We start from the raw sequence: 25721 nt of genomic DNA on the forward strand, positions 1-25721 counted from the left end.
GACACAGAGGGGGGAAAATGGCCTGGCACTGGACATGTTGACACCACAGCAATGACTTACAGCACTTACAGAGAGGATTTTACGCTGGATTTTATCTTGTGGGGTTGATGACGCTTTATTTATTTATTCAAGTTCGGGATTTTGTCTGGCAACCTAAATGCTGTCACTGGGCAAAATGCACTCCAGAGCGAAATCCCGGAGTTGTGACAACTACCTGAGTATTAAGGTACGAGCGAGAAATAAGCACTGAACTTTTTCTCTCCATTATGGTTTGACTGTGACTATTTTTGCAGTTGTGCTGTTTTTCTTTCAAGTGAGGTTTAGCCATGTTTATGTGTGTGTGCATGTGTGTGTGTGTGTGTGTGTGTGTGTGTGTGTGTGTGTGCTGTGCTTGTGTGTTTTCATTTTCAGCTTTTTTTCCCCTTTTGCTTTCATATTGGATGTAAACCTGGTTTCTTGGAAACTCTCAGCAGCTGTGTTGTTTTCAGGAGTCAGTATGTTGTGCTACGCCTGCTGCACATTAAAGAGATAAATGCCCTTCACTTTACAGCTTCTAGACAGCTGATATTTTGGCGTCTTGCTCTATAGCCCAAATAAAGCAGGTAGTTTTTCATTATGCAAGAGGAGTGAGCTGAGCTGACATAGGGCGCACGAGGTGAACGCTGATTTAGTATTACATTATTGCTTGATTCACTAATATAAACTCACTATGTTCAGTGATTTTCAGATATTTCATGACTTTATTTTCTTTTTTTTATCGGTGTAATACTCTGTGTTCACTTTGTAAACTTTTTCATTTTCAGCTGAATTTTGTCTGCTCCTATCAGCTATTTGCCTGTTTGTAGAACTCTCTGTGTTCACTTTGAAGGCCACTGGAGTGTATTTCTTTGTTGCAAATGATCGCCCCTCAACATTTTCTCCATCCATTGACTGACAATTGACCAGGGGTCAGCGAAGTACACTAACTTCAGCCACAAGATTATATCCTTTTAGACAAATCGGGTCCCTTTATCACCTTTCCACTTGTTTTGGTATGCACCCGTTCTATATTTACCCTGCAGAGACATCCACAGACTTTGTTAGTCTCTACTGTCACTCCTCATCACTGCTCTGATTGGTTAAAAGACCTCCATTCACTTTTTTCTCGTGTTGGGCTTCCCTTTATGCACATGCACATTCAAGTGTGTGTGTGTGTGTGTGTGTGTGTGTGCGTGCGCGTGTGTGTGCGTGTGTATTGTATACTGTACGACATGAATCTGGCTTTCTATAGGGTCAGCAGGGTCTGTCAGTGGCTGCTCAGGAACAATATCCTGTCAGTGTTGTTTACATCCTGTAGAACAAAGTCATTAGTTGCCTGGCGATGACAAGAATCAAGTCACTCTGATAACTAATGTGGGAATCTGCAAACCTTTCCCCCATTTCCCCACAGGGAACATTAAAGTTTCATTTTGTCTTATCTAAAATGTACAGAAGCTTTACAGCTCCGTCAGTTCTATTAATTATAGGTGAGAAATAAATATGCAACCTATATACCATAGGTTGCATTATTTATCTCTCACTTTATCATATTTAAATTATTTTGGCTTGATATACATTATCCGTCTATCTTGATATTGATGGGTGGGCCAGTTTATCACCTCCATTACTGTTGATCTTGCTGTCAGGTCTGGTTGTGTTTGTTACACAATTGGTGTGGGCTTCTAGGGTTAAAGTTTATCTGCTGAGATAACATTGACAGCGGTGTCTTTTTACAACGCCACATTATTATGCTGTTGTCCACTAAAGAGTGGTGTGCTGTGGTGTGCATACACTTGTGTGTGTGTGTGTGTGTGAGAGAGAGAGGGAGAGAAAGAGAAAGAGAGTTTGTCAAACAATGTAATTCAAGTTACAGAGGTAGGCAGGATGCCATGGTGCCACGTCTTGATTTAACTGAAGCCCCTCAATGTTTTGTGTCATATTCAATTTTTCCACTTTAGCACTCTCAGCCCTAAGACGCCACAAAAAATTTGGCCAAAACACAATCACTCTATGGCCACCTCGCCCTGGCAGCCCCTCTCTTCACCTATCCCTCTCTCATGAGATAGGATTTCTATTGGTTCAGATCAAAAGCAGAATCAAACAGCGGGTTTGATGGTAAGGTCTCACTGGGCCTTTGTTGGCCTGCTGGCACCTGGCAGCGGGGCAGGTCTGAGCAACCTGTGGCCTTTGTCAGCCCGCTGCCTTTGAGGCTGTTAGCAGGTTGGTTAGTGAGCCGCCTGTATGGGGGCTCCAGGGCTCCTGTTACACTCCCCTGGTGGCTTCATGCTCCACTGGAGGCCTGGTAGGCAGCTTCTTTTGTGTCCCTGACCCACTAAATGTGTCTGTGACCACCTCTCTCTCTCTCTCTCTATCTCTCTCTCTGTCTCTCTCTGTCTCTTTCTTTCTCTGTGACGCCCCCTTCTCTCTTTCTCTCTCTCTCTGACTCTGATTCTTTTCTTTTTCCCACTATGCCTTCCGACACATATTTTACAGGGTGCTATAATTTTAGAGTCACAACATTGTATAGTAGCTGATACAACATTTGTCCAGGGTGCATTTGATGTTTCTATACTTGTTCTTATATTGCTCAGTTCTTTTGCAATATTTTCTCTTAGCAATTAAAACTCAAACTCCATATGTGAGTATTACAGAGAATCAAGTCTCGCAGTTTGCTCGGTTCATAGAGACGTATTCTCTATGGTTTAGCCTACTTACTATACTTTTTCATTGTACCTCTGGAACAGCTGGTTTACCGACGGCAGGGACAACAGTGTCCCACCTGGATCTTGAAGCCATTAATTACCAACCCAGTCCTCCACCTCTAGCCCACACAGCCAGCCGGTTATAAATACCTGGCATCAGAAAGGGTGGGACGTCCCAGTCTACTGCTGTCCTGGATGAGGGTCTGAAGCTAGACATACACAACCACACACTGCATTCCTCTCTGGCTCAGAGCGGATGGGAAGCTCAGCTCTGGTGGCTAAGCTCAGTCGTTCTGCTGAGACATGCAGATATGCCTCCCACTAGCCAGGTGACACAACTTTCTGAATGGTTTCAAATTCTCCTTGACAATGGATGGCAATATACATTGTATCTTATGTAAGCTATTATGTACAGGGTGTTGATGCACTATATAACCACTACTTTAAATGTAAATATTGTGTAAAGCAGTCATTGTTTGGACTAGTGCAGTTTTTGTATTCACGTTGTAGGATTGGATCCCCTGGTCAGCCAGTTCTGTGCAGCAGGTTGAATGAGCAGCTGATTTATAGTTGAGCTCAAACAGAAGTCTCTGCTGTGCTGATTAATTGTTGTTCAAAACACTACTTTTGTCATGACCACTGCTCTCTCTGCCTTGGGAACCTGAGGAGCAACTTGTTGGGCTGTCCTTAACTATGAAGTGAGGGCTTTCCTCCCATTGTTAGCTTTCCTCCAATAAAACCCCATGTTATTCTTCTCCTCCCTGGTGCAACAGTGACTAATGCCCAGAGACATTTTTGTCTCACTAAGAGGCTGGCTGCTAATGGAGGTGGGCGTTTTGTTTCAGGGCACCAACACTGTACAGTACATAGCACTTAGAGAGGCGGAGTGCACAATGGACGCCTTGTAGTAGAGCTGTGGCATGTGGACCAATGCACTGAACTCTAGTCACTCTCCTCTAATTGATGGTGCTGAACTGCATAGATCAACAGGACAGTTTCTACAATGGGTGAAACACGGATTCTGCACCTGGCAGGGTAAATTCACTGAAAAGGAGGCAATGCCTTGATTTCTAGGCATACTTTTTATACACACTTTTTATTGTCATGTAAATTCAAATTTGGCATTGACATTCAACAGTAAAAGTCCCAAAACAGACCTGCTGCGTCCTCAGCCCCCACCTTCCTCAATGCAGTACACTGTTGTCAGTGTGCTGGACTTTCCCTGGCAGTGGTATCTATCTATGTGGTTATCATCGGAGACAGATGTCTCTATTCCACTGTTGTGTTCCATTCGGGAAAGACAGATAGCAGAGGGATGTTTGGCCTTGGCTGTGGCTGCTGAGAGGAAGGTCACAGCCTGAACTATGAACATGACTGCTAGACCAGGTCAACCTCATCCAGGACCACTGTAATCCCTAATGTCCCGTCTCAGTCATGGACAAGTTGTAACCGTCCTCTACCACGGTGTAGGACATGTCTGGTGGGGACACTGGTGTGGTGGCCCGGGTCAGGTGAGGGTCAGATAATAGTCAGCGTTGACATGATTGTTATTAGAGGGTAGCGTTCCCCCATCCTGGCCAAGGGAACACAACTGGAGTCCAGTCTGGACTTTCCAGTTCTGCTGTTTGTGTCCGCAGATAGTGACGTCACTCCCTCCAGGTGTTTCCCCTCTGTCTGATGGAAAGACTATCATGGCTGACATTTCCTGTGATGTTCAAACTTCCTGACTGTGTGGCTATGTGTGCTCATGCACAGCAATGGATGGGCATATGCGAGCATTTGTATTTATGTAGTTGTGCACTACGTACACTGATACATGTTTACTTGTTTTTACTACTATAATCCGCACTCTGTTTCTTCATATTTTATTTATTTATTTGTTATCTTATTTTAAAGAAAAATAAAATAAGAAGAAACAGAGTGCGGGCTATCTTTGTTTGTTTCAGGGTTGTCCATATTAGCCGACGCACTAAAAAATATAAAAAAATATATATATATAGAATTCTGTTTTTTGCGGGAGGACTCCATGCATGTCTATCCCAACATAATGAAAATAAGAATATGGCAAGGACACAGTGCCTGTATTTGTGCATCATTTGTTTGATGTTTTGTGAAATGTTATAAGTTAAGTTTGCATTACCGATTTTGTCTAGATTCAAAGACTTCTGTTTTCCTGTGGCATATGTTCAAATGCTATGCTCTATTTTGGGAAAATGATAGCCTTATATGTGGAACAGAGGCCTCGGGCAATCTTGGTAACATGCCCTCAGTAGCACAGGCTTCACTTGATAAATTATGTCAATATCCATCCTCACCTGGCTCTCTTTCCCTCAGGACTCTGAGTCTTTGGACAACTGTATCCAGAGCACCTTGTCGGCCCTGTACCCCCCCTTCAGTGCCACTGCTGCCACCGTCCTGTGGCAGCTCTTCAGCGTGGTGGAAAGGCAGTACCGCGGAGACGGTCTCCGCTGCCTCATTGACTTTCTGCTCCCTGCCAAGAGGATCCTGCAGATCATCCAGCAAGAAACTTGTGTGAGTGGCTGGGAGACATGGGATCTGACGTTAAATCAAAGAATTCAACAATTCCTCTTATGATTTGTTTTGGAATTGCCTTTGGGTTACAACACAGTTAGATATTTCCCTGGTACTAGCCTCAGTGATTTCCTGCAGGACTGCTAGAGCTGTGATGTTCAACTTAGATCTTTTTTTGGCTCCTGTTCTGCATGAGAGAAAAGGCTGAGAAAAGGGCAGCGAGGACAAGATGAAGAGAAAATAAACCAAAAGCACCACAAAAGCGTGTTTCACTATATCAGGCCATGTTAACCCATTTACTTCCCTAAACACTTCAAATCTGGAATAATACACATCTTGATAGATGGGGCATTGAAGTGATTAGACAAAATGTTTGTGAGAAAAGAAAGAGAATGTGAGAACAGTGCTGATGAGTGTGAATATCTTTCCTGAGTAGGAGGGGGGAGCATCAGACTGAGACAGAGTTGATTATTGTTCAGAAAACAAGCTGAAAACCAGCCATCTCGCTCTGAATAGGGAAACAGAGAGAAACTGTGGTCTGCTTGAGAGGCTGCCATAGGCTCTTTGGTCCAAACTGAAACTCAATATTCGCTCTCACAAGCTTTGATTGCTGTGGGTTAGGGCTCCATGACCAAAGTACTGAAACCTTATTCCTCCGTATTCATCTCTGCTGTGATTACACTGTGACGATAGCCATAGAGCAATAGTTTCACCTAAGCCTAGCCCCTGAGAACAGCTAGCTGTGCATGAGAGTCTTTGTATCGCAAGCAATATGAGAGGCTTCAGTGGAAGATCACATTCTCAATGCTCGCCTTCACTTTCATAGGAAGCCAGTGGAAAAGAGATGAAAAAAAAAGCCAAGCCTAGAGCGCTGTCTCTTTGCTTGTAGGGTCTGTTTTTTATAGTGTCACAGTGAAGATTTGTGTTGTGGTTGCTAAGAAACCAGGCCTGATCAGACAGGTTTTCCTCTTGGTAGAATGATCGTTGACAGTGATTCATCCATTGGGTCCCATGAAAACATCTTGCCTCTCCATTAAAGTTAAACATGTGTTTGAACACTGTCTTGCAGATGTCAGTTGAAATGATGCAAATCATACCGCAGCTCATCTATGACACACAGAGGATAATAATGTTTTATGGGAGTGGGTATTGACTGTGAGTTCTCTGTTTCTCTCAGGTGAGGTTTCGAGGCTTGCTGTTCTATCATGAGGGTTGGCCGCTGTGTATCCATGAGAAGGTGGTCCTGCAGCTTGCCCCTCTGCACAAAGTGCGACTAAAGCAAGGAGACTTCTACCTACAGATAGTTCCTTTAGGCCGCAAGACTGCCAAGCTGGTGATAAAATGTCTGTCGGCCAGTGGGCAGGCCATCGCAGAAATCCCCATCGCAGAGAGCATGTATGGCAGCGTCTTCACCTCTGAGTTCTTGCAGAATGTAACGCGCGACCGAAACCTGCACCCACTACAGAACTGTCTGCTTACCACCGGCACGGCCGTGTACAGGACGCCGTGGAAGAACGTGGTGAACCCTCTGTTTGTCAGCAGCACGGCGGACGCCATCATGCAGGCGCGCCGCAGCGGAGGCGGCTTCCGTGGCCACCTCAGCGCCTGCAGCACCAGCGGATCCACGGGGACCCTGGACAGCCACCGCAGCTCCAGAGAGTCCCTGCACTCTCAGGGAGCGGACTCCATCTTCTCTGAGCCCGCCACCCCCAACAGAACCCACATGGACCCTAGCAGCCCCAGGGCCCTGCAGGACTCAGGCCTCCATCTAACGGAGAGGCACAGCCTCAGAGCAGCCGACGCTGCTACACCCAGCACTAAGATAGGCAGACCCACTGAGGAGAGTGGGATGGGACAGGGGGTTGAGGAGGGTGGTGGCAGAGAGAGAGGGCCAGGGTCAAAGATGCTGTCCTTTAGCACGGACCTCAGTAACCCGGGCCCTCGCCGCCGCCTCCCCAGGGACTCGGTGTCCTTTGAGAGCAGGAGACTTTTCAGGAAATCTTACATGGAGGCCCTGCAGAACCCAATGAGCCTCGGCTCCAGCTCTGAGTCCATCCTGGAGGAGAGTCCAGAGCACGGTGCCGGCCTCAGCCCCAGAGAGAGAGCGGTGACGCCAGGCAGCAGCCCCGACACTCACATCTCCTCGAGAGAACACATATCTCGAAGGTTGGGTGCCAGGGGCTGGCTTAGCGGAGACGACTCCAGGCCCAGCACTCCCTTGCTTTACTTACAGAGGGGCCTGCGGAGTGCCGAGAGACGGGCAGAAAGGCGTTCCAAGTCACTGGAGAGGACTAACAAGGCAGGTCAGGTTAAAGGTCACCGGGAGCGTTCCTCCTCTGGGGGCTCGGCCAGCATCTCCCCCAAGAAGCTGATGAATGGCTACACCCTCCGCTTTGGGAAGCTGGACCTGGAGGCAGCTTTTCCTGGTTCTGAGAGGAGAAGCAGCAAAGAGGAGCCAGGTAGGTGCTGGTCTACTGTTGCTCAACCTGTGTAGATAAATCACTAAACAGATCGCTACAGATGGCTATAAATCTAATTTATTACAGGGAAATTACAGGGCTTTATTTATTTTAATTAATTAATTTTAATCTGGGTAATATTTGTAAATTTTGTAGTAGTAATATGTTTTCGCAACTCAGACTTCCTCAGTATCGACAAGTACGTCTTTCTCCAGCGGTGGTTGAATCATAACAACCCAAGGCTCGTCAGTTCTCACATATTAAATGATACAACCTGAGGGCTTGAAAACCAGGTTTCACTCCAAGTGGCGGCTTCTCAACATGGTGTGTAATAATAACCTGCAGCAGGGGATTGGCTAAGATAGTCCATCACTTGGCTGGAGTTGAAGTGTGAGTTGCTATGATGAGAGGGCTCATAATTGTTCTGACGCTATCATTGGTGACAGATTGCTTTTAAAAGCCCACGTTGTGTGTTCTTTGGCAGGTTCGGGGTACAGGTATGGCCCTACCCTGGAAACAGGACTTTAATCCCAACCCAGTCTGTCTGTTTTGTTTTGTGTTGGTTCATACAGGGTAGTTCAGGAAAGTGGCAATGTGAGAGTACCGCCCAGGGAATCATGCTGTTTTACAAAGCACAGCCTCTTCCGTGTATTGAAATGTGAGGTGAACATTGAATGAGTTTATTTAAATCTCTGTGCCGTAGCCTCAGACAATGTCAGACTGTAGCTAGGCTGTGCATTCTCTTAATTCTAAATGAGAATGATCATATGATTTTATCTTATTTATTTTAATGCATTAAAGAGATCACTCCACCGACCAGTCAGCTAAACTACAGTAGTCAAATCACATCACTGTTGCGTTCCTGAGATTACCTCAGTGGGGATTGTATTTCAGCTACTGCAAAGCAGGTTTCCCACAATGACAATTCAAAGGCAACAAAGGATCCTGTAAACCCTGTAAACCAACCAGAGGGACCCCAGCATCCCACAGTGAGATGGCCTAAGTGAGATGGCCTTCCAGTGTTATTGGGGCTGGGGGCTGCACTGGTCCCAGATGGGTTGCCTCATTTACAAAAGTTTCCTTTGTGAACCAATCAGCCACCAGGGATCCACGCAAAAGCCTTTCAAACTCTGCCTGTGTCTGTGCAGGGTCCATTCACTCCAGAAACACGAGACCTAACTTGCACTGACTCACACTGCTCTGAAAAAAATACTGAAGAAGGATTGAATTACCCATGATGTGAGGCTGCAAACACTGCACTATCAAAACACACCCTCTGTGATTTATGTGATCTATGTTTGCTTTTCCATCAATAAATCCAAGCCACAACAACCTGCACAGATTTGGCCTGTCTTTGAAGGCTTAAAATGGTGTCAAACAAAGTACACAAAACACACTTTTACACAGCACAATGCACAGGAGGCTTTGCTCTACATTTGTCACTTCCTCTGAAAACAAAGCAATTTAGGAAACATGGACCAAACACGAGCACGGCCACACAGTCACACAGGAAATGCATTGACTGTTGGAAGACAATGGAGGTTGAGCTGGGAGGGTTTACTGTCACAGAGCAGAGCAGGACAATACAATACAAGAGGCCAGAAACTGTTTAAAAAGACAACACCCAAAAGGTGTCCATCCAACATAGTAATAGTCCAATGTCACCATTATGAAGATCTATAATATCTCCAGAGTCAGTTGAACAATGGCCTGTTAGGTTTTTATGTTGTAAGCCTGTTCATGCTTCCTGTGTTCTCGTTTGTTCACATATAAGATGACATAATCTTTTTAAAAAGGAAGACCCATGTCATCAGTGTATGGCTGTCATTTTTTCTTTTTTGAATAGTATTTTCAGTGTTATCATACTTTGTTTATGTTAACATTCATGTTACATTTTAGTTGTAATTTTAGAGATATGCACCATGATATGCATCATGGTGCATATCTCTAAAACTACGAGGACCTGTCTTTTCATGCCTAGATATCTACAGTATATATCCTATGTACCTGTGCTGTCCATTTTACCCCAGTCGTTGCGGTGTTACCTTGGCCATGGCACAGTCAAGTCTGCAGAAAGAGATAGCGAGATACTCAGTGTGAGAACTGGCAGGCTGTCGGGCGGCCCCAGGCATAGGATCAAGTCTGTAAACAGTGGTACCACTTGGGAATGTCAGGAGCAGCATTCCTGTAAACAGAGCCTCGAGGGCTGGAGAGCTGAGGAGGAGGAGAAGGAGGAGGAGGAGGTTGAGATATGAGAGTCTAATAACGCCAGAGTCACCCTGCAGAACCCATGAGTCAGACTGACTAAACACCTGGTCTCCATGATGAGTCAGTGTGAAGTCACTACTAGAGCACACCTACCTCACCACTAATGAACATTGGTTTCATGAGGCATTACTATTAGCTAAGAAAGTACGGAGGTGAAAGGAAGCTTCTACATTTTATTGACTGTACTGTATTTACGTACAGTAGGTGGCTCAGTAAATATCACTTATCAGTCAGAATTGTGTTCACTGTTTCTAATTGCCTCTACAGGACAACATGATGTTTGCATCAGCAGTGAGACCAGGCGGCACAGGCATGGAGGAGAAGAGCCTCACTCTCCCAAACCCGCCAACGGGACGGCCATCAGGCCGGGCTCAGCGTCGAGCCCTTCCTACGACTCTCACTCACACCTTCCCAAACTGGTGTCAGAGGTCAATCAAGAGCTACTGGCATCGGGTGCCGTGGTCTTACCCGGTAGGTGATGAGTGAGTCGGACACATCTGTTATTAGTTGTTGTTTCCGCCCCGCAGGTTATCTCACAGATTAACATATGTTCTCCTCTTACACGCATTTGATCTGGGTAAGTCATTCAGTAGCCTCATATCTTCCTTGAATCACGCATAATTGTCACACAGAGTTCAAAAACATGCTTGGTGTGTCATATGTAGGGGGCAGGGTAAGAAATTAACTTTTTATTTTTTCAGAGGACATTTTTTTTGCCCCCATGATCTGATTTTTAGGGGCATTTTGGTCCTGTTCGGTGGCATTTTTTAAACTATGAAATAATACATTTACACGGCATACTAGCAAATAAACACTCAATTTATACTACTAATTTGTTTTATGTCTAAATCATAATATACCACACATCCACATACACTTCTTTCCCACTGCTGGGAACTGGTGTCAGGCCTTACAGAACAGGATGATGCTGCTTTCCCCGCTCTCTGTCCCCAACCAATCCATCTTCCAATCCTCGATTATTGAGGTTTTTTTTTACGATATTGGTCGTTTTTATTTTTTGTTGACGCAGTGGTTTGTGTTGGGTCTGCGTGTTCTTCTACTGTTGGCTGCGTGATGCCAACATATTCTAGTACTTAGGCTGTGTTCTTGGTTGTTTTGTCTATTTTTCTCGGCCAGAATGCACTGGAAAGAATTCCCCGGTCATAGGATCCCACGGAAAATACATCACATGTCACATTCAAGCGTTAAATATTTGACGTCTCAACAAAAAAAATGAAATGAAAACAGGGTGGTAAAAACAGAATTATACCATTACAAAGCTTGAACAGTCTCCTCACGGACAGCACGTGTGAGTGGGAGTGCTGACCCCCCGCTGGCCTTCTCTCTTCCAGGAACCAGAGATCGCAGTGGGCGGGCAGTGCTGCAGGTGTGCACCAGGGCTCAGGTGTGGGCAGGTGAGAGCTGCACGGCCAGTGACCTCACCTGTTTACTGGGCTACTACTATTCCACACTGCGGTAAGTCACACACACACACACTCAGGGTTTTCTGTGTTAAGTATGACCCCAGTAACTTTCACACCTGCCCCTATAATCCCCGAGGTGAACTCGACTGCAGCCCCAATCCAGATTTTTTTCAAACATTCTAAATTTTTCCAGTGTTCATTAACGCTGCAGGTGTTAACAAACTGTTTAGAGCTTCAAAATACATTAAAAAGTCGTTGGCTTTGCTAGACATTGTTCATGTTTAGATTACTGATGGAGCCAATCACTTGAAAATATATTCCTTTTTCACTAAGGTTGTACCAGATTACTACTAAATCCTTCACACCCATGACTTTTAGATTTAGTGTTTGAAATGTTTAAAAATGTATATATACGTTCGCTATAAATGTCATAAAAATAATGTTAAACTTGGATAATCAGGTCTTCCTCATTTATCATGCAGTTCTGTTCCTGTAGCTGTCAAAATGATATAAATGAAATTACAGAACTATATACTAAGATAAGATAAGATAAGATCGCACTTTTTTGTAATTAGTATTTTATTGAATTTTTGTATAAACATTGTCACGTTCTGGTTAACAAATCAAATGACTCCTATACATCTATAACATAATAATAATGATAACAATAATAATAATAATAATCATCATAATCATAATAAATACCAAAAAATAAAAAAAATAAATGAAAAAAAACAAATAATAATAATAATTTTAAAAAAAACACACAGATCAAATGTATTTTCCTACATTAATATGCACCATAATCTCATCTAATTTACAAGCAACAGATTCATTCTCAGACATATAAAGAATGTGTAGTTGTGCTGTGTGAGTATTATGTTCATGGTATGTGCTTTACTTTAAGATCTGTCCACATTAACAATGTATTCCAAGTAGTCTCCCCACTTCGCCACATATTTCTCAGTCCTGTCCTTAGAGCTGAAAGAATTTGTTCGTATGATGCCACTTTTGCCAACTCCGTGAACCATTCCTGGAAAGAGGGCTCACCTGGGTTCCTCCAGTTTCTCATTAGAATTTGCTTTCCCACCCATATACTGGTCTGAATAAAGTCAAGATCGCACTTTGTCGATCCCCTAGGGGAAATTCAGGAATCTCTGTATTACCTGCAATCATCTGTCATGGACTGTATAGTAACTGTAAGTCTTTGGTTTTAGGAGAGAGAGGCGCGATCAAGGCCTGACTGTTCTGATAGACAGCAGGAGGCAGCAGCCTGTTCCAGCTCTGTTGTCATCTCTGTCTGAACTGCAGGTGAGCCCACGGTGGAAAATATGTAATTACCTTCCCACACGCCCAAGGAGCTTTCAGGTCGTGCTGAATCTCCGTTGTCTTCTAAGCTGTAAAGCTGTCTCACTGTTATTACACTATGGCATTCCTTACACATTTCCTATTGTTCTCCCTCTCATTCTCTGACAAAGTTTGATTTTCAAAGAGGCACACCTTAAATTTCTAGTGACTATAGTTCCAAGACATTTTTGTGAGAAAGGCTGGCCTCGGGGCCTGTGTGGAGAGACCTGTGCTTACTTGTCTGTTTTTAACCACACACTGGGCCCGGGTTGGCTGCAGCCTTCTTGCAAGAGACATATCATCATGTTATGATGATGAGTTACTTACTGATGTAAGAATGATAATTCTGTAAACCACAACACATATAAGTCACTTTAAATACATATTTCACATTGTTTCCCTGTTTATGGTAAAAATTCTACATGTGTTGTAATTTATTATTTTCATTTTAACTGGCTACAAAACTGCCATGTGTATGTGTTTTTCCTCAGGCATTAGCACCAGATGCACTTTACTCAGTTCTGTTCCTGGTGGACAAGGAGGCAGCTGCCAAGCCTGAGAGAGACATCAATGTACAGGTGATTAAACACTTTGTTCTGTTGGTGGGATAAAATGAGTTTCAAAAGACAACCTCAACCTCTGCAATGTTCACATAGTGTGTTGAACTTCTATCTGGAAAGGAGAGTAGAGAGTACAGTAGACTCTAATATCTCCAATGTGCAATTTGTCTTGCGGCCAGCAAGTGTTAAACCACATACACAAAAGATATATCCACTGAATAAGTAATCAGAATATGGAATATGTCTTAAAATATCCACAGCAGCAAGTGAAGGAATGAATGAATGAATGACGTGCCATTATATATAATCATTGAAATTCAACTGATAATCAATGAATCAAGGAAAAGTACATATGATGATATTACGACCTCCCTTGGCATATCAACAGTACATTAAGTATCAAACCAGTTTAGGACCAGCCAGCATCTCATAATCGATACCACAGCATGCCATAACTTACTGAATTGAATTGAATTGAACTGAATTTAATTGAAAACTAATTGAATCGAAAATGAACTAAATCAAATTAAATCAAATCGAACTGAAATGAAGTGAATTGATACCTTCAACCAGTAATCATCAGTGACAACAGAAAAGTTTTGTTTTTCCCATTCCGCTAACAAAACGTTTCGTTAGGAAGGACACAGTCTTATCTAAAACTGCTGTTGCTGCTGCTGCTGTAGCCAGTCATGTTCTGTCCTTGACTTCTGAAGGGAGGCCACGACTCTGTCAAGTATTGGTGTGTAGTCATTATACTGGTGGATAGTCATTATGAACTGTGTCTGCATGAAGCCACATAATGTCTGGCTGGTGGAGAATGAAAGGCTGCTCATACCCTTGTCTCGGGGTTACATATACTGCACATTCATGATATCCACCAGCCATTTCATAACAATCTGTTTGTCTAGTGTATACTTAGTTTCCAGGCAATTGGAAATGTATGTTTATTCATGGCCATGATGACAGAAATTGGAGGTGAGCAGGAAGTGGCCTATGGGTAATTAATGTTGCTGTAGCTTTGAAGCAGGAAATGAGGTACACAGAGACCTGAGTTTGTTGTGTTTGTCTTGCCGCAGACTGAGATGCTGTCATCTCTGAAGGCCCTGCTGAAGCACATCGACCCCGCTCAGCTCACACGAGACCTGGAGGGCACCTTCCACTACGACCACAACCACTGGATCCACTTCAGACAGGTGGGAGTCACTTACTGTATGTGATGGAGGAGGCTGGAGCGTAGTTAACAGTAACCAGCTTTGTAATCTCAATTAAAGGGGGGGGGGGGGGGGTCTTTAGAAATGGATAATCTGTTTTTCATGGATCTACACTCTTGGATGTTCCTTGTTCACAATAAAAAAAAAAAAAGTGAAAATTATACTAATTGTTGTTTTGCCAATTTAGAAGAAATGGCTCCTCTGAAACGGGCCAGTCAGAACATGGTCGGTTTGTGATGTGGAAAGTCTACCAATCATCTTATATTTGAGGCAGGGGGAGGGGCGGACCCTTTAGTAACAACAGCCAGTCAGAGCAGTTCTTTCCGGTTATTAGAAACAGGCGCAGGGACTGAATTCCCTGAGTGACGACTGAAAGGCAGCCAGCAAAGTCCCAGTCGCTTTGTTCCCAAAACAGCCTGTAGCTCTTTAGGTGAAGGAGGGGCAATAGAGAATAAACAACTGAAAATATTTCCAAAGTATTTTCACATGAAAAAACTGTTTCTTAGACTCAAGCTAATGATATAATATTGTAGGAAAAGTAAAAAAATACCCCCCCTTTAATGTCTTGAAACCCTTTTTGCAAGCTGCATTCCTGCAAATGTGAATGTACTTGTGTTGTGAATCAGTATACTGGTGATGCTTTGACACTACTTATCAGCTCCATGCTCCCCTCTCTCTCTCGTTTTGTCTCTATGTCTCTCTCTCTGCTTCTCACAGAAAATTGAACCATTTGCCAGCAGTTGCAGTGCAGCCATCTCCTCCCTTCAGGAGTCTATCAGCACACTGAACAACAGTGGCAATCTGGAGACCTCCAAGGTCAGACCCGCCCCCCGGCAGCCAGTCTGGCCCTCTGATTTATGTGTCTCTACTGACACACAATAAGCTCCCTGCTGGCCTCTTTCCTCTTGCTGCATATCTTAACTTCACTGGAGTAAACAGCTCAGGAGTTTGTTTTTATGGTTAACTTCCACAACTTCCACTTCCCTGATTTCTGTTGCCATTGGAGTAAAAAAAAAAACCCACATTTCACTTTTACCATTTATAATTTGGTTCACTTTTAAAAATCATTCATTCATGTCATTTTAATGCCACTGTGGGTTTAATTCAGGAGGTATCTGAGGTGATGGAACAGCAGAAGCATCTCATGAAGTGTGTGCTAGATGACACCCGCCTGAACAGACTGCGACTAGAGGGAGGCACTGTCCTGGCCCGCATCAGGAAGGAAGAGGCCTGTGAGAATGAGAACTACAGGTACTGCAGGAGTAAGGGGGCGGGCTCTCAAACATATGGGAATGGGGTGAGGATGAGTAGTACCTATAGTAATGAAAAATCAACTATTCATCATTTGTTTGCCCTTTTTCTGTGTTTGTTTTCTTTGTTAATTCAGGGATGCTATTGACATGGTGAATGCACTGTACAACCAAGTAGATGAGGAGGTCCACAAGCTCGTGATTTTATCCAACAAGTCTCAGAAGCAGTTAGAGAGCCTGCTGGAGGTGCGCAAGTTTGAGGAGCAAACACAACAGGTGGGCTCAAACTTTACTTTGTTTAGCTTTTGGCATTTCAGTCTGTGCAGCAGATTCTCTCTGTTCTCTCTACAAAATACCTATTCCATATAAATGTCTATATTATCAAACCGCTCTTCACTTTTGGTCATATTGTAGTTACAATTTGATCTTTCTCTCTTCCCAGATCAAAGTATGGTTCAGTGTGGAGGGAGAGAAGCATCTTACACCTCTGGACTCGCTAACTTTCTCTGCGGCCACAATAAAAGAAATGAAGCAGAGCTTGGATCAGTTTCTGGAGGAGTCAGTGGTAAATGCTCTGACACAAACAGAAAATGTTTCACCACTTCATCACCACAATACATTTCCATCGCTTCTATTTTTAAACACACAGCTTGTGGCCTGGCTCATATGTGTCTAATTCTCAGATGAGAGTCAGTGCTAAATTGATCAGTCTTGTCCTTATCCTGACAGCACCAGCAGAGGCACGGCCTGCAGCTGGTGAAAGAGTCTCCAGAGTCGCTCCCCAGTTCTGTCCTCCTCGACTTTAAGCAGCATCTGGGCTCCATCTTAAGCAGAGTGGAGAGGAGGAAGGCCCAGCTGGACATCCTCACCAACCTGTATGAGTTCTATGACTCAGTAAGTATTAACATAGTATTAACATATCCATCCTGTTAAAAGTGATGCTACATTCTAAATGTATATTTTAGGATTAAGCAAATGCTCTTATCCAGAGTGGCTTACAATGAGTGCAGCAGAAGACCAAGCTTAAAGTCACAATGAAATGGCATTTTTGAGAGCATCTTGCTTCCATAATGTGATGCATTTCCTGTTGAAGCAGGATATTGTTGCGGGACATAATGCAGGGAGGGATCATTCAAAAGTGTAAACTGATATCAGTTAAGGACACGATGAAGTCACAACTAAAGATTTTCAATTTTCCAGGAAGTAAAATGAATGAGATTATAATATAATATTAGAATATAAAAATGAAATAAAACATGTTCTGTATTATTTTTGGCATAAATTGTCAAATAGGTGTATAGTATGATGGTTAGAATGAGCCAAAAAGGCCAAAAATTCATTTTAAATTTCAGTGTGACTTTAAATTTGTAATTGCCAACATTACAAGCAACAAATAGTAGTAGTGCAAGGGTCAGGAATTACACAGTGTTACAGAATATTAATAAATAAATATCTCAGCAGGTTGATTCTGATGCCATCTAAGACTTAGATGTATTTACATAGTTCATATACACTTCTAACCTGTGATATAGTTCAACCCCTCTGCCTGTCTCCTCTGTAGGCCAACCAGTGGATGGAGCACTGCCAGGACTACTTCCGCCAGCTGAGCCTGGAGAGCAGCGGTGTCAGCCTCCCGCCTGCCGTGGTGCAGATCCTCCAGGATTACAACACAGAGGCCTCCAAGTTCTCCGTGGACAACTTCAGCACCCTCAATGAAATGGTGCTCTCCCTGGACAGCCCGCGGCAGCTGCAGCAGTGGAGCACGCTGTGGCACAAGTGTCAGCAGACCAAGCAGCAGCTGGAGGAGACTCTGGCCGAGGCCGTGGCTGCAGCCTCTAACCCCGCAGCTGTCGACACGCCGGTCTCTTTGGAGGCTGTGGAAAGACAGAGCGCTGCCACGGAGCAGCACGGTGCTAACGGATGTCTCACTTTGCCCGACCTGCCCGCTTACTCCAACAGGGCGGTTACACCGTTGGATTATGAGGAAACCAAGCCTCACTCTGCTGGGCCTTTCTCCAAGAGCCCCTCCAGTTCAATCTCCTCCTCGCACTTCCCTTTCCCTCCGGACTGTGACATCAAACTGAGACAGAGTCCGTCCATGTTTGATGACACGGACAGCGACTGCACCATCGACTCGTCCGTCTCCTGCCACTCTGAGCCGGTCTACTCCGGGGCCGCCCGCCACCGCAAGCAGCCACTGAAGAAGATCATGAAGAAGACCATGAGCTATGAGCTGACGCCAAGGGACAGCGGCCACTCTGACGCCAGTCACCTCCATGGCTACACAGGCGTATACATCAAGGGTCTGGAGGTGGCCAATAACGTGTCTGCGGAGAAGAAGCTGCAGAGACCGGATGTGTTGAGCCCCGCGTTGGGGCGCAGCCGCAGCATGTCCACTCCCTCCAGGACCCACAACAGACACACTGAGGGGGACGGCAAGAAGCAGAGCAGGTGAGAGAGCGGATCAGTGACACTAAACTTGAACTCGCAACCACCGTTCATCCTTGCCGATGGAATATGTTTGGCATATGTTGTCATGATTTTCGAGACTGTTCCCCTTGCCACGTTAAATAATTTAGCAGTTTTTGTAACCAATGCACCTGCAATTCGGGCACTGACTATCTGTCAGTTGGAACATTGCCTCATGTTGCTTTGAAAACTCACATATAAAAGTTTTTTGTCGCAACTCTTTTACAGCTGGCACATACTGCTATTTGGTATTCAGTTCAATAAATCCTGCCTGTGTAATCTTGCCTGGTAATTGTGATTTAGTTACTTCAAAGTCAAATTCCCTTCACATGTGGTGTGTCTGTTATTTTGTCCAGCCCTTGTACTTTATACCATATCATAATACCATGCAATATGATACTATAGTCATTATACTAGTATTCGTCACGTAGTTTATTAGTATTACATTAATCATTATACTACTGTGTATACAGTAGTATAATGAGTCATAACTAGTATAGTCAGATATTGTAAATATCATAGTATGGGCCTGATAAAACCCAAAATGACACTGACTCTCTCTGATACCTTACGATGTCTTTCTGCTCCACAGTAAAGTGCAGCACATCATGGATGAGATGATTGCCACAGAGAGGGAGTATGTGCGATCTCTCAACTACATTATAGAGCACTATTTCCCAGAGATGGAGCGCCTGGACTTGCCCCAGGACCTGCGTGGGAAGCGCAGCATCATTTTCGGGAATGTGGAGAAACTGTGCGACTTCCACAGCCAGTACTTCCTGAAAGAGCTGGAGTCGTGCGCCCACTCCCCCCTGTCCATCAGTAGCTGTTTTCTCAGACATGTGAGTCCAGACGCCCAGACACACACTGTGCCCCGAGGCTGCATGCTGACAGCCTAAATGCAGCACTCAAGCCCAATGACTCTCCTCTACACTGATTGTAGTGAAGTGTCGAACTGCGGTTGCTGACTTTTCCCAAAACAACTGTGAAATCAGAGCTTGGTGCGATACTGTCATGGTCCCAAAATCCCACTGTCCCGTTACGATTTGAATTCCACTGTACTCATGTATGTTACCTCACTGTAGATGTTGTAGCCAAAAGTATGATGAACATAGCTCTTGAGGGAAACAAGACAATTACATGTACTATCTCTGGGGAGCTGAATCATTCACAGTGTTTGGTAGAGCATGCTGAAATGTGAGTGTACCTTTTACTGTAGTCAGTGTTGTAACTTGTTATTCTTGTGTGCAGGAGGATCAGTTTGGAATGTATGCTCTGTACAGCAAGAATAAGCCGCAGTCAGACGCTCTGCTCACCAGCCATGGGAACGGATTCTTTAAGGTGCGTCTGGAAACGGCTCTGGTTACATTCCACCCAGAACGACAGGTCCCAGGGTCATCAGTCCCAGCTCAACTCTGCAGTAAACAATGAAACAGAGTAGAATTGACCTACAGTACGCATGACTAGCCGCATCTGTGACAATTGCATGAGTAGCCCTATGACTATGTCATATTCAGAATATTATAGATTTATGAAATAATAATAATGCCACCATGAGAATCCTCACTGATCTCTCTGTCCCCCAGAATAAGCAGGTGGAGCTGGGGGACAAGATGGACCTGGCGTCCTACTTGCTGAAGCCAATCCAAAGGATGAGTAAATACGCCCTGCTGCTCAAAGACCTGATCAAGGAGTGCAGCCAGACCCAGGAGCAGGAGCTCAGTGACCTGCGCACCGCAGAGGAGATGGTCAAGTTTCAGCTTCGCCATGGCAACGACCTGCTGGCTATGGACGCCATCCGGGGCTGTGATGTAAGCAGTGATTCACAGATACTGGGTGGCTGTGTTAGGGACATTGATTGTCAGCATAAAAAGTTAAATATCACACACCATTGTTACGATATGGGTTAGCAATGCGGAACAGCAATCACCATTAAAACACTATTTTTGTCATGTGGTCATGCATACAGTATATTAAGCTCAGGATCCTACCAAGCATTGTATTGTTCTGTCTGACGCATGTAAATGGCCTTGCTTCCTCTCCAGGTGAACCTAAAAGAGCAGGGTCAGCTCCGCTGCCAGGATGAGTTCATTGTCTGGTGCGGACGGAGGAAATACCTCCGCCATGTCTTCTTGTTTGAAGACCTCATCCTCTTCAGCAAGACCAAAAAGATAGAGGGGGGATATGACATTTACATCTACAAACAATCCTTCAAAGTAAGAACTTTTTATGTTTGAGGATTAACATTGGATTTTTTGACAATACCTATTACAGCTTAGATGAATGTAATGTTTTCTTTCTCCTTTTCTATTTAGACAGCAGAGATAGGTATGACTGAGAGTGTTGGGGACAGCGGCCTGCGTTTTGAGATCTGGTTCCGTCGGAGGAAGTCCCAGGACACGTTCATACTCCAGGCCAGCTCTGCGGAGGTCAAGGCTGTGTGGACAGCGATCATTGGCAAGATCCTCTGGAGGCAGGCGCTCAGAAACAGGGGTATGTTTCTATTTTGGGGTTTTATAGCTTTATAAAAATAATCCTGCACCACTCAGTAAAAATAGCATTCCTGGTTTTTGTCAGAGATCACATTCAGATCCTTTTTTTACCCAGCTCAGACATACATTTTGTCCATTAAAAGATGTATTTTTTTGAACTGCAGAGTTGCGCATGCAGGAGATGGTTTCCATGGGGATTGGAAGCAAGCCTTTCATGGACATCAAGCCTAGTGATGCAGCTATCAGTGACAGAGCCATTGACTATATCATGAAGGGGTCAGGTGAGCTATCTCTGTACACATTACGTATTTCAGTCTCTCTCTCTCTCTTCTATTTACTCTTGTCTTCCAAAGTATGAAAATACCTACACGCACACACACATGTATCTCTAATAGAGGTGCATGGTTGTGTAAATACAGCAAGAGACAAAACATTTCAGCATATACCAGGCGATGTTCCCTTTGATTCTGTCTCAAGCAGTTACATGTCTATTTTGTGTCCTTCTGGGAATATGCAGGCATGCTCATGAGACTCATCTACTGCGTGATTTCACCTTCATATTCATGCAGATCTAATTCACTTAGTTGGCATTCTACTTTGCTGAAAGTAAGATATTGTCTAGGCTTGTCTCTCTCACAGGTGTTTTAATGCAAATATTTTGAGGGTTTTGTTAAGTCAACACTAGATGTAATCGGAGACGTACTGATTTTTGAAGTGGCATTCCCACCGCAGTAAACTAATTTGCAAATGACATTACCTCTCTTTCATGAGGAACCAGTGATCCTCTGAAAAAAAATGATTCATGCTTTAATAGCTGCCATTAAGAACCACAGGAATTTTCAGAGAATCCTATCTCTTCCCTTTCCCCCCCTCATGTGATCTCCACTTATGCTCACGGTGATTTCACTTTCTCTGCTGACAGAGTCGAGGACCAGGGCGTCCATCGCCGTGTCCTCGTTTGACCACTCCACTTCGTTCAAGAGGCCCCACTCCACCATCTCCAACAGCAGCACCTCCTCCTCCAGCAGCCAGTCCTCCTCCTCCCTGCTGGGCTCGCTCAACCTCCACCTGTACTCCTCACCCTCCCACCCTCACCCCTACCCGATGGGCAGCGTCCCCTCCTTTAGCCAGTGGCCCTACGACTGCATAGAGGAAGACGAGCTGGAGCAGGACACGGGGAGCCAGCCCTCCATGAGTGAGTGACATTCCTCCTGCTGTACAACAGTGGTTCTCAATCTTTTTGGCTCGTGATCCCTGAAAACAAAGCCATGCCTAGTCCCAACCCCCCCGTCACAGGCTGCATGTGCAGAATGGTGAACAGTTCAACCAAAGAATGATTTACCCTTTTCAGGTTGTTTCATTTGATTATTAGAGGCTGAAAACTATTCAGCATTTCACAAGGAAAAAAGCAAAAAGTAGAAGTCAGAAATAGATATGATAATAAATGTGTATAGTAGAAATATGTTGTTTTCCTATCCCATAAATCATCTCACGACTCCCCAAAATTATCTCGCGACCCCCTGGGGGTCCCAACTCCCAGGTTGAGACCCACTGCTGTTAGAGTACCCAAAGTCCCCGCCAAGCTTGTTGTCTGTCCACACATCGGCTGAATGTCCCTGATCACTCAGCTCGATAGGAAATGAATGGATGTCCGGTGACCTGTATTTTTTTTCTTCCTTTATTTAACAGGGACAATGCACAATTTGCACTCACATTTACATGTAAATGTGCCAGAATTAGCCAAAGCATCCATGAGTATGTACATTTTCAGCATCACGTAGCAAATATTAACACTGTTCTTGTTGTATCCTGTTGTGTGTTGCGTGACAGTTACTGAGAGCTCGGAGACGTCCTCCCAGTGCACCTCCACTGACAGTGTAACAGGGCTGAGCACCCTTACCATACCGGGACATCCCAGCATAGCCATGGACTCCTACAACAACAACGAGCCCTCTTCCTTCCTGTGCTCCTCCACACCTCCCTCCACCATAGCGTCTCCTTCGATGTTCCAGAAGGACGAGGACCTCCAACCCCAGGGCACCAAGTTCATCACAGCAGTGAGTCTTTGATTATCTTCCTGCATAAAAGTTCTAAAACAATGATGATTCATGGGAGCGTTTATAATAATCTTTCAAATGAGTGATGTTTTCAAAGCTTATTATCTAAAGCAGGGATAGGCAACCATGTGCCATGGAAGGCCGAGAGTCTGCAGGTTTGCATTCCAACCAAACATTACACCAGGTGATTTCACTGAGTAGCACACCTTCAACCAGAGAGGAGGAACTAATCAGTGAAATTACCTGCTGTAACGTCTGGTTGGAATGAAAACCTGCAGACTCTCGGCTCTCCATGGCACACACTTGCCTATCCCTGATCTAAAGACTGTTTTGGGAATTGACTTCATTCATAAGCAAAGACCATAGAAGTTGTTTACTTTCATGTATAACATTCACACTCAAAAGCAAGTATTTTGGCTGTTTAAACAAAAAAACTAAGGTGGTTATTTGTCTGCAGGCTTCAAATGGATTAGTTGTAAGAGGCCTTATAAGACCATACTAGTTCTTTTCATTCACACATTGATCTAACCCAGTGGTTCTCAATATAAGTCCTCAGGACCCAGAGAAGCTTACCGCTGGTTTCCTATCCTACCAGGTTAACTACATTCACCTTGCATCCCATGTGTAAAATAGTCCCAACTAACTATAGCAGGTGATTTCACTGAGTAGCACAGGGCCAGGGAGGGAGAACTAATTATTAATTGAAAACACCTGGTGTTGTCTTTGGTCGGAATGAAAATCTGCTGTCACTCTTTATTTGGATAGTCCAGTGCTGATACTCAACAAGTGACTATAATGTGTCACTAAAAAGTTTACCGAGTTGACTCACAATAGTTTGAAAAGCAGTCTATAGATATTCAGTGTCTGGGATAGGGTTAATCTTAGGGTTGGAGTCTGAGTTAGATATAGGGTCAGGTTAGGATTAAAAATGGGGTCAGGGTTAAGGTTAAAATTGGAGTTAGGCTAGGGTTAGGTCAGGGTTAGGGTTGCCATAGTCTGTAGAGATTCAGCAAATAGGCAAGTGACACTTTGTTGAACATCTACTTTTTGTCCTTGATAGTTGAGTATCAACATTAGACTATCCAAATCAAGTGTTACTTTTACTGCTGACTCTTGGGCCTCGATGGCTCATGGCTGAGAACCACTGATCTAACCAATCCCAAGCCATTCACACCATCCTCTCCAACAGTGATGTCGCTTCAGCGGAGTGGGGAGCAACACGGCAGCTCCAGTTTCACTCACCACCTTTTTGCTGTTTTGTTTTTGCCAGAGCAAGACCTCTCATATAGCAGTAGGCCTCTCTACAGTGGTCTGACTCAGAGCTGAGGGGTTTTTAGCTCAGTAAGTAATTGGTCTCACCAGAGTGGACATCTGTGTTGTTCCCTTCACAGCCTCATTAACAACTGTGAGGAACTATCCGTGGCCTGACTACTAATCTGTGTGAAACTGTGCTTTGGCCCGGCGGCTCTGTGTGCCTGTGCTGTGCTGCATGGCAGTGTCCTGACGGGGTTACAGGGCTCTCTCCCTCCGATGGGTGCTGTGTTTTGTCAAGCTTCTGGGTGTTCTCCGTCACGTTTCCCCCCTGGGTGTTCTCCCCTCATGTTCCTCTGTGTGTCCCTTTGACATGTGGATGAAGTCTGTGTTGGAAATACCGCATATCCGTAATACTTCTGTGTGTGAATGAACGCATGCATGGTATGTTAAAACCTTGTTTGTTGGCTGTGGAATGCATTTAGATTTTGTTGTTGTTGTTCGTTTTTTGAGATGCCATGGTTGGCTGATATTTGAACCAAATATTTAACTCCATATCCATATTGTTCTCTCAAATGTTCAAGTTCAAGATTTTATTGTACCTAATGGAGAAAATTGGCTTGCAGCAAGGCAGAAAACACAATACATGATCACAGTAAATAAAGAGATGAAATACAGAGACATACAGACATATTAAGTATAAAAGTGGAAACAGCAGTAGATTGATTGGGGGGAATGGGGTGTATAGTTGCAGTTTAGCAAGTTTAGGGCATGTGGGATAAATGATAACTTCAGTGATGCTGTTTGTTCTCGCCACTAGATGGCAGCAAAACACTTAAAACCCACTTCACTTCCACTTTTCTGCCAGGTTTGTTACACCTTTAGTAAATATACCTTTAGTAAATATATGGCTAATTTTTAACCATCGGGACCCCATGGGAGAACGTGGCACTGCCCGATACAAAAGAGCTGGAAGATTTTGACTGTTAAAAATTTTGCATTGTGGCTATTACAGGTGCCAACCTTTTGGCTTAAAGGCCCCATCGATTCAAATATTGACTAAATTGAGGGAGAAACATATTAATCATGTTAAATCATATTATGTCATGTCAGCCACAGAAAAGTGTGTTTGCTCCACCGTGTATTTGAAGTTGCCACGTTTTAGGCAGATAGAGCAAATATCATCATTGCAGTTGTATTTTTACAGCAATGAAAATGATCTTAAAGTTTTCAAAATGTGCTAATGACATTCACTAAGCCTTGGAAAATATCTTAATCAAATGTCAGTTGTTCCAAAAATATATGGAATGTGGCAGTGTTTTAGCTAATCTTGAAATAAAATAATCACCAGGGTCATTATAGTGTTCGATTTTTCATTAGTTTTTTATTTTTATTTTTTTATATATATAGTTTTAAATTTTTATTTCAGTTTCAGTTTAGTTTAAGTTAGTTTCAGCTGTAGTTTTAAGTAGTTTTTTTTAAGGGGTGGGGGTATTTTATAAAGGTATAATGACTGATACAAACAATAACTCATACATTTCTTTTGGGACCAGTTCAAAATTCTCCACCCAAAATGCATTCTGTTTTGTACCCTGCACATACACAAAAAGACAAAAATTAAAAACATTCGATGTATATTTGTATTTTATTTACTTATTTACTTATTCTACAAATAGACAAG

The 25721-nt window shown here is 43.9% G+C and overlaps 1 protein-coding gene across 1 annotated transcript in view; it reads left to right on the forward strand.

The window, feature by feature from the left end:
- plekhg4b (pleckstrin homology domain containing, family G (with RhoGef domain) member 4B) overlaps positions 1-25721 on the forward strand; it is a 26660-nt gene continuing 939 nt past the window's right edge. Inside the window, exons 1-22 of the mRNA XM_078287217.1 lie at positions 1-226; positions 5055-5252; positions 6430-7711; positions 10247-10450; positions 11332-11455; positions 12621-12714; positions 13242-13328; positions 14387-14503; positions 15239-15337; positions 15630-15772; positions 15909-16047; positions 16214-16336; positions 16501-16665; positions 17333-18222; positions 18833-19082; positions 19492-19581; positions 19827-20051; positions 20286-20456; positions 20556-20733; positions 20897-21013; positions 21655-21927; positions 22563-22789. Coding sequence (XP_078143343.1) covers positions 158-226; positions 5055-5252; positions 6430-7711; positions 10247-10450; positions 11332-11455; positions 12621-12714; positions 13242-13328; positions 14387-14503; positions 15239-15337; positions 15630-15772; positions 15909-16047; positions 16214-16336; positions 16501-16665; positions 17333-18222; positions 18833-19082; positions 19492-19581; positions 19827-20051; positions 20286-20456; positions 20556-20733; positions 20897-21013; positions 21655-21927; positions 22563-22789 — 5265 coding nt within the window. The 5' untranslated portion in view covers positions 1-157. The remainder of the gene's footprint in view (positions 227-5054; positions 5253-6429; positions 7712-10246; positions 10451-11331; positions 11456-12620; positions 12715-13241; positions 13329-14386; positions 14504-15238; positions 15338-15629; positions 15773-15908; positions 16048-16213; positions 16337-16500; positions 16666-17332; positions 18223-18832; positions 19083-19491; positions 19582-19826; positions 20052-20285; positions 20457-20555; positions 20734-20896; positions 21014-21654; positions 21928-22562; positions 22790-25721) is intronic.

Source organism: Centroberyx gerrardi, chromosome 12, assembly GCF_048128805.1.
Source record: "Centroberyx gerrardi isolate f3 chromosome 12, fCenGer3.hap1.cur.20231027, whole genome shotgun sequence".
In the NCBI taxonomy this organism is placed as follows: Eukaryota; Metazoa; Chordata; class Actinopteri; order Beryciformes; family Berycidae; genus Centroberyx; species Centroberyx gerrardi.